Here is a 9,815-nt window from a genome sequence, read left to right as displayed (position 1 = left end):
CTTATGTACCATAAAAACCTGGATTACCTTCATATGGCCCAAAACCTAAACCAATGCCAGACCTGTTGGTCCCTTTTCTTTGCCTGATGTGATTTCATTGTGACATACTGCCCAGGTACAAGGAATAGCATGATGGATGGCCTGTCACACAAGGATAAACTTGCTGAGTCCTGCATGACACCATGTTCAACCATCTTTAAGCCATCCAACTTGAACAGTGGATGTGGACTTAACTCATTCAATTCCTGTTGCCTTGCAACCCTCACCACTAAAACCTGCCAGACCTTGGGTGATGCAGTCCACTTCGGAGTTTCAAGTATGGGATGGAATTTTCCACTGCAAGAGTGCATTTATGTTCCAGATGGCCATCCCAGACTCACAGTTCTCGAATAATGTCAATTTGGACCAAACTAAAACCAGGTATCCTTCAGCTCCTATGCACCCCGTCTCACCCCTGGTCTACTGTAACACTGGATTTCATAGTAAAACTACCCCACTCCCATGGATGTACAGTTGTTTTGGTTGCCATCAATCTCTGATCAAGATGGCACACTTTATCCCCTCTTGCATGGTTCCCACTGCCCTGGAAACTGCCTGTTTCTTGAACACATCTTGCAGCTCCACAGACTACTGACCAGCATATTGTTGGATTGAGGCCTAATGTTTATCTCCCCTTTCTGGCAAGAGCTCTTCAAACTCTTGGAGGTAGAATGCCTCACCTTCTCTCCATATCATCCTCAGACCAATAAGCAGGTGGATTCTCAAACAGTACATCCCATGCTTCCTGAATTGCCACCAGGATGACTCGGTATCCCTGCTCCCATCTGCCAAATTCACTTACGACAATGTGATCCATGCCTCCATTTGGCAGAGCCCATTCTGCCCAATTATGGCTTCCACCCACTGCTGCCCACAAGCTTCTAGGTTCCTGCATCAGTGGACCTGGTCACCCATCCATATTACATACAACAGGAACTCATAGAACATGCAGAAGCCACTAAAAAGCTCCATCAGCAGTCTGCAGACAAGCCACCCCCAACCTAGCTATCAGGGATACAGTCTGCGTGTCAACAAGGAAAGTTGTACAAATATAAATACAGTGGTTTAACTATACCGATATCATTATATTGATATAACTTTCCAAGTAAACAAGCCCTTAGACACTCCTATCCCAGGGATGACTATATTACAGCAGAAGCCATAGAGCAGCCTAGAACTGGGAAGGCACAAAGGGGGTTTAAACCACCATAGACTTACCCCCCCACCCTCGATACTCTGGGCTGCAAGTTCTCTGCTTCTTTTTCCTTGTCAGGCCACCTTTAAATATCGACAATTATCTTTAACGCAGAATATAATCCATGAACTCATCCATAAGTAACCAATATTAATCAATTAACTTTACAGATATCTGAATTATGCATAAACAGACTGCAGAATAAATTGAAATGATGTTCAGTAACATCAGTTCACCAAGAACAGGTTGTTGTTGTTGTTAATGTTATTGATCATAGTTCTAGGAGCACCAGTCATGGATCAGTACCCCACTGTGCAAGGTGCGGTACAAACTGAAAGACTCCCCACCTTCCAATGTGCCATCTTTTTTTAAAATAAACCTGACATTATACTTCAGATTCTTCCCTGGGTGTTTACAGTGTTGCCCTGGGCAATCAGCAAAAGCCAAGGGATTTAATTAAGCACCAGTAAACTGGTGCTTTAAAAATCAAATAAGCAATCAAGCTTATTAATCAAAAACTTCATCAGTTATTTGCCTAAAAGAAATATTCCAGTCCTCATTCCATGTTATCATTTACTTGTTTAGTAAGCATGTAGCGCATTCATAGACTTTCTCTTCCTCAAGTTCTCAGTGATTTTGAGCGTGAGTCTCACAATATTTGGAGTGGTGATTATGGAAGACTCTCTGCTTTTATATTTTTAAAAAAATAAGTGTGACACCGACCCACGCAGGGGAGTCAAAGGTGGGGATCAAACCTGGGATCTCTGGAGCTTGATGCACAAGCCTCTACTGCATGCGCTGAAAGATGCATGAGCTAAAAGATGGGTGTTTCTTGGCCAAAGCTATAGCAGGCTCATCAATCTCTAGAGCAGAGGTTCTTAAACTGGGGGTGGTGACCCCGCAGGGTCGCAAGGTCATTACATGGGGGGTTTGCGAGCTGTCAGCCTCCACCCCAAACCCTGCTTCACCTCCAGCATTTATAATAGTGCTAAATATAAAAAAATGTGTTTTTCATTTGTAAGGGGGGTTGCAATGTGTGAAAGGGGTCACCAATATAAAAGTTTGAGAAACACTGCTCTAGAGAGCCTAGCCACCACTAGAGGGGGACAGAATGCCACGTTGAGCAAGCAGTGATTACATAAGTTTCTAGCTCTCATGGTTGTGGGGGAAAATGTGAAAATATGACCCTTAAAGGATGAAGAGCAAAAGGCAAATAACAAGCCAACATTTATTATTATTATTATTATTTTATTTTTAAAAACTCATTATTTTTAAGCCCCTCTCACAATTTTTTGGGACCTGACTCACGATTTTTCAATACTTGGGGTTGACAATACTTTTTTTTTTCTCCCATGTAAATAGAACATACTTTCTGGTGCTAAATATCAGGGTCTTTAGTGACCATGTTGTTCTGAATCCTGCTCCCCTGAGCTGCCATATCAGTAGTAAATATCTTATCCTTGAAGACCCCACTTAGCTCTGCCGCTCCCAATTTATCTGACCATGTCTCCTATGTGTCACTCTCTACCCTCTCCACAAAGTCACTTATGTCAGCCTTGATGCCCCATACAATCTACTGCTCTCACAACCATCTCTGCTCTCTTTGCAGTTGCATCCCTAAACACTGTGTATTTTGCCAGAGCTGTTATGCCAGGCCACTATCATGATCCTTCCCGAAGAGCCCCTTCTTCCTGGATGCCTACAAGAAATGAGTCAGATGTTTAATTAATTAAAAATGGAACTAACATAAGGTATGTATCCTTTTCCCTATTACACTACTTCTGTTCTTCGTCCTTTTCATTTGTAAACTCTTCAGTGTCTTTACCTACTCTAATCTAAATAATAATTATGCTAGTAGTCAGAGCTGATTCTAGGCCCAAGTGTGGAGCAATTTCTTGGTACTGCTTATTCTTGTGATAAATAGCTTGCTTACTGGTTGCTGTGCTCATAATCTAGCTTCCCCTCTTTCCCCATCTGATTCTGACTCAGGAGCAGAAAAGTTGTTAGACCAGCTCTGGGAACAGTCTGAGTCCATTCCAGAACTGGGTGAAACAGCTTGAGAGCATGGCATCAGTTTCTATCCAGCCTCTCACAAGCACTTTAAAGTATTAAATGATACAACCTGCAGACCTTAGTTCAGTTATATGCAAGTTCCAATGCCCTGATATTAAAATTTGCAGATCCCAATTCATTTATTAGTCCAACTAATCATACAGTACTTGGTTATATTAGTAATTTCTTCTTCTTTTTTTTATGATTTAATCTTGTGGATTTGCAAGGAAAGCATAATAATAAAAACAATGCAATGTACGGATTAAATAACTGTATATAAAGAAAATGTACATGCTTTTACTATCTATTTAGGTTTTTATGCCACAGCCATCAATGTAGTAATTAAACACCTCAATAATCCTAATGTCTCCTTGTCCAATAATGATTCAAATATGGGGCCACATGGCATAACACGGAAAAGGCCATACATGTCACACCAGACCACAAATAAAGCTCACCAGATTAGATGACAGAACACAAAACATAAATTGTAATAACAATTATTTATTTTAATTACTAGTGGTGATTATTTATTTAATACTGATGGGTGGGGGAATTCTTTTGCCTGTCACTCCCTCTCTCTTCCTTTTCTGGTGCAGATCTCTCTTGATTTGTGCAATTTACTTTAGAGGATTATCCTCCCCACTATCAGAAAAAGAAAAGACCTTTTACGTTTTATCCAGGTCCCCGCTGCCAGTGCAAGAAAACTGACTTTTGTAAACTGTCCAGTGTCTAGCGGGGGAGCGGGACCACTAATGATCGTCCAAGGTCTTTTCCATCTGATTTCTGTGTATCTGAGGGTGGAGTGTCTGAGTGTGTGTGTGGGGGGGAGGGGGGATGTAGTGGAGACTCGGCGTTGTTCTTACAGTAAATGGCACAGATCAAGAGAGTTTTTTAGGAGAGAGGAGACAGCATGTGACCAGTGCAAAGGGATTTTCCTGATGGCTATTCCCAAAGATGTCCGCAGAAGCCCTTTTGGCCCAGACCAGTTGGGTAACTGCTGTGTCCGATGCAGCCCTGGAAGCGCAGTGTCTGCAGGCTGGAGGGTTACCTGCGTTCGCTCCTCCCCGATCCTTCCTGTCGGTGCTGGTTTTCCGCCACGGGTCGGCGATGCCCCGCGGGGGTTTATTTATCGTGGGTGTGTTTGCAGGGGTGTGTGTTCATATCAGCTCCTCGAGCCCGGGCTTTCACTTCCTTTTTCATTCCCAGTGCCCATTACTAAGTAGGGGCTGGCCGCCCGGCGAGGCGGGGGGAGCCCCGTGGGGGTGGGGGGCTGGAAGGTGTTTCTGTGAAATCCGGCTCCCGCGCCTGCTTTGCTTTCCAGCAGATCCTAACCAGGTGCCTCTCTCCGGGCGGGTGTCTGCTTCCCACCGCCGCCGCTGCCCAACCTGCGGCTGCGTCAGCTCAGCGACACAAGGCGGCATCACAATATGCAACTTAGAGACCTCCGACTTCAGCGCCAGCCATAAAAACTTGATCCGGCCCCCGGGCTGCTCAGAGCCGCCCGCCGGCCCCTGGCGGAGAGGGCGCCTCGGCTGGGCTCCCTTCCACCCCCGTCGCCTGCTTCCCCCCTCGCTGTGGGCTTGCGCCGGGCTCCCCTTTCCCTGCGCCCTGTCCCGCGCGGGGGGGCTCTGCTGGGCTCCCCGGACCCCTCCCCCGTGCGCTGGGGGCTCGGCTGGTCCCCCGCTGCCGTGTGCGCGCAGCGCCTTGTTGATCCCCTTGCCTCTCTCCCTGCCCCCCTAGCCGGCGGCTGCTCCCCCGCCCCCAGCCTCTCCTCCGGCTCGCTCCTCTCTCCCGGCTCCAGACCCCGGTTGTGGTGCGTGTGCCTTGGAGGGGGGGGGGATCCCCGTTTTCCAAGCAGCGCCGTGTCCGCCCCCACCCCGCCTGCTCCTCCATGGCAGGGCACGAGTGGGACTGGTTTCAGCGGGAGGAGCTGATCGGGCAGATTAGCGACATCCGAGTGCAAAACCTCCAAGGTAAATATCCCTATATTGCGCCCCCCTCTCCCCCGAGTCTTGTGTTCCCAGCTGGATTCGATTGGGGGCTTTGAAAACCCCGGTTCCGTCCCCCCTCCCTCCTGCCTGCTCCGTCCCGGCTGTGCTCTGCCCTCACCGCTTCCTTTGATCTGGCTTGGGAGACAAACGTGTGTGTGGCATTTGGGCGTGGGATCGGGGCGCGCACTGGGCTCCCTCGCAGGCTGGGCAGGGAGGGGAGGGGTGATTGCTTGCGGGGCGGGGGGTCAGGTTTGTATTTTCTTCTCTTTCCTGCTTTGCTTGGGACCTGCAGAAGGAGCCTCTGTATTGGAGGGGGGAAGGGGAGGGCAACGATGTGTTCGTGCTGGACTTTCACGTTCAGACAGGTTAGCTCAATGGCGCGGTACCAAAGGGGGCAGTGTTATGGCACTCCTGGCAGGGGTGAGGTCTCAAGGCGGGCGGTGGAGAAGTCTGTGCAGCAGGATGCAGGGGGCACTCAGCCTGGCGCTGTGATTCAGGGGTCTCCTTAAACGAAAGACAGCCTGGAGAAAACCCACAGCAAGAAACCATCAGGCTTTTCACTAGAGGAAGGAACCAAGTGTGAAAGGGAGGGCAGTGTGTGTGTAAGAGGTAGGAAGGGGGCTGGGAAAGTTGCTGAGGTGTTACAGTAGGTGATTACTTTCAGGCCATGCCTCCTTCGCTGCCCAGTCACATTCCTGAAGGAGTAACAGCTGGCTAATGTCCTCTTCCTTTGAGGAGGGCTAGAAGTCTCAGCCTGCCAAGGTTTCAAACAGGGCGTGAAGACCCAAAAGGAGAGGCCCACATTCTGAGCTGCAGAAAGATAACATAGGGAATCACCCTGACAGAATTCTGGGGCTCTTTTGTTTTAATTCTGGATAAAGATAGCCCTAACCTTAATGTAAAGTCATTCATTTAGATAATTATTAATAAACAGTGAGCCAACACTGTGTTTTGGGAGGCCAGAGATCATAACATAAAATATGATTCTGCATTGTTGGGGTACCTGTGAGCTTTGCCTTTGACTTCAGTTGGAGTGTATTCAAAGTGCTTTACCCACTTTGGGGCAAATTCTGCTCGGTTGCCCCTGTGTAAAATTTGGAGTAACTCAGCTGAAGTCAGTACTGTCACTTCAGATTTACACTAGTGTAACGGTACAGAATTTAGCCCACCATCTGATTAAAATAGGCGACATATCCCCTTGTGAGCTACTGTTGAATGAGCATAAGCAGAGCTGATACACTGACTATCAGGTACTTTTGCTATCTTTCTGTAGGACATACTTGCTACACCAAGATATAACTATTACCATTAAATAGTACAGCCCCGATAAAATGTTTTCTCCAAAGTTATGTTTGCCCCTCTCCAATTACTCATGGTTGGCAGAGATAATGTGAACTGATGTAACAATAAAGAGCAGCTCTGGTGTGCAGGGATAGGAAAACAATTTGTTTAATGTAACCTATCGAGCATCTTAATCAACAGTTTGCTTTAAACTGAGATATAAACTCTATCTCCTATTAAAATAAAAGGCTTGGATTATAGGCCGTTATTTCATGCTATTGATGCCTAATGATATGAAAGTAATACATGTTGGAAGAGACATTGCATTTGCTGGAAGATGGTTTTATTACATAATATATTTAATTTACCTGGGAGGAGACCAAAATCAGCTTTTCTGTTAGCTGTCCATTTGTGGAAGTGCAGGTGTATGTTAATTAGAGATGGGCTCATTTCGCAAAATGTTGATCTGCATCTTGAACACCCCAATATTCAGACTTTGAACATATTCAAATTTTGAAGGGTTGTGGTTGAGAAAGTCTCTAGTTTTAGCAATTCTTCATTATGACATAATTGCAGTATTTCACCTACTCTTGGTTATTTCTCTTTCAGTGATGATTAACATGGACTGTCTGAACCCATTCCTCAAAAGTCCCCCAAATTACCCAATTTTATAACTATCCACTGATTATATACAATAAGATTTTACCCTATAATTCACTGGTATATTTTTGAGGAAAAGATTCCATAAAAGAAGAATGAATTAAAAATGTATCACTCCTTCTTTTCTTTACCTCCTAATCATTTGTTTAAGAATGAATTGAACTTCATTACCCTCTGTGAAACTTAAAGATACAGAGACACACTGTTCTAGAGAGCCCTCTCTCTTAAAATTCCTCCAGTCCTGCAGAGGAATAGCCTATCCTGTAGGGCAAATTCCGTTGGATAACACTGAGTTCATGAAAAACCACATTCCCTTCTTACAATATAAGAGGAATTCTGAATATTAGTTGTCATCTCACTGCATGTACCACTATAAGGTGTTTGAAAACATAAGTATAAGGTGTCATGTCTTACCTGAGCTATTAAAGGGGGAAAAAGCATCAGATGTGAATATATACAATGGCGTAGTTCTAGAATAAGTAATAATACCTAGCACTTATATATCGCTTTTAAATCATAGATCTCATATAACTTTATAAAAGTGAATAAGAATTATTATCTACATTTTACAGATGTGGGGGCACGTGGCACTCGGAGAGTTTAAGAGACTTGCTCAGCATCACCCAGGAACTCAGTGGCAGATCCAGGAATAAAGCCCAAGGCCTGGACTCTCAAAGATACTTAGGTGCCTACATTCCATTGATTTCAATGGGAGTTAGGTGCATAAATACTTTTGAGGATCAGAACCTGAGCCTCCAGCCTTTCAGTCTAGTAACATATCCACTGCAACATGCTGCCTCTAGCTGAGAATACATTTTTTTTAAAAGGCCAAGATGTTGATTTCAGTTACACGTGTCTGAGAACAGAATTTGGCTCTCCGTTTATAAATCTCCTTAGTTCTATCCAAATCTAAAATTTTTTTAAAGCACCAGTACTATATCAGTTACAGAATCTATAAAGACTCCTGTCAGTATTTTAAAGAGTTTATGAATATTTATAAATATTTGTGGAGTAGATACACTGTTTCAAACTGTATTGATACACCTATTGTCTATTTCAGTAGGCCCTATCTTTTTTTCACATTGGGATGCATGCTTTTATTGTAGCAAGGCTTAAAAATGATTTGAAATATTTTGTGCCCAATCTTGGCTTCATTGAAGTCAGTGGGAGTTTTGCCCTTAACTTGAAATGCCCTCTCCTGCTGTTTCGCTGCTGAAGAGTTATTTTCTTTTTTGAAATAGATACTGTAATTCTTGCAATTTAACTTTATTTTGAACCTTTGTAGTTCTGTTGTAACTAAACGGTGAAATTTTGATCTCACAAACTATCTAAACTCTGCACTTTTAGTTTATGATTTCATCAGAATCTCTATCTCTCTCTGGTTTTATAATTAACTGTAATGTAATTTACATGTTAAAAATCCCTGTGTAAGTTAAAATTGCTCGTAGGCCATGCAGTGCTTAATTTGTAATGAAAAGGGTGATGGGGCTCAAGCAATTTTTTTACTTTCATAACTGACGCGGCAGGCCCAGAGGTGCCGGGGCTATGAACTGCCAAGCCTAGAGATGCTGGGGCTTAGCCCTGGCATAAATTAAGCACTGAGGTCTTGCCAGTTACTGGAATTGATCTGCTCTCCTTTTACACAACTTTCTACAGTGATGTGGTTCCAATAATTACTCTCGATTTATATATTGGTATGAGAGCAGAATTAGGCCTGATAACTTTACACTTTTATTAAAAAATGGATTCGGGTAGATTATAGTGTGCTAACATTCTCACCTTTTTACTAAAAGATTAAAACTCGCATAGCCATTGGTGAAAGCTGCTAACTACTGCGACTACTGAAACATGGTATATAAGAAAATAAATGCCAGTTTTAAAAATGGAACTGCCAGCTGGATGTTTAGACATGGCCATATGTGGATGGGTTTTTACTTTCCCTTTTTATTAAAAAGTCCTATTTTCAATGTTTTAAAATAGGAAGTGATAGTAAAAGGCCATCTCAGGTAAATGCTGCTAAAAGCTACAAGAACATTTTCCATTTTAGATAAGAGAACCAAGAGTGATTTCAGGGCATAGATTCAGAAGAGTGACAATCTAAGGGAAAGAAAAGGGGAATAAGTACCAGGCTTGTTGACATAGAAACCACTGAAGCGTCTCTCTCCTTTTTTTTTTTTTTTTTATAATGCAGCTAGGTGCCTTTGATATATTTATATCCTTGTGCTACTTGCTCGGTTAATAAATTCTCTGTAGCATATTCCTCTAAACACCAAAAAGAAAAGAAAAAATGCACTGAATATCTGAGTACATCATAAAGTGGTGGAACGCTCAACAATTAATTTTCAGCCAAGAGAAGAAGATTATTTTTATCACAATAACAGCAAGAACATTTTGTTACAACGTATGAATATTTTAACATCTTCCCAACAGAAAGGTTAGTTTAGGCATATTCAAAAATGGCCATATGAGTGAGTGTGCTTATTTGCCTAGCTTTATTCACTAGCATGAAGCAACATCTGTGAAAGAAAATAATTCCCGAAAGAATATTTTTGACTGGGATCCAGTCCTTTGTAATAGTCTGAGTAATGTATATT

At 43.4% G+C, this 9,815-nt stretch overlaps 1 protein-coding gene across 1 annotated transcript in view; it reads left to right on the top strand.

Annotated features, from left to right (window-relative positions):
• Window positions 1-5,180: 5,180 nt before the first annotated feature.
• CLMN (calmin) overlaps window positions 5,181-9,815 on the top strand; it is a 90,192-nt gene continuing 85,557 nt past the window's right edge. The window contains exon 1 of the mRNA XM_077820435.1: window positions 5,181-5,262. Coding sequence (XP_077676561.1) covers window positions 5,181-5,262 — 82 coding nt within the window. The remainder of the gene's footprint in view (window positions 5,263-9,815) is intronic.

The sequence above is a fragment of the Eretmochelys imbricata genome, chromosome 6, assembly GCF_965152235.1.
Source record: "Eretmochelys imbricata isolate rEreImb1 chromosome 6, rEreImb1.hap1, whole genome shotgun sequence".
In the NCBI taxonomy this organism is placed as follows: Eukaryota; Metazoa; Chordata; order Testudines; family Cheloniidae; genus Eretmochelys; species Eretmochelys imbricata.
Note: the sequence above shows the minus strand (reverse complement) of the source record. Positions and strands in the feature narration are given on the sequence as shown.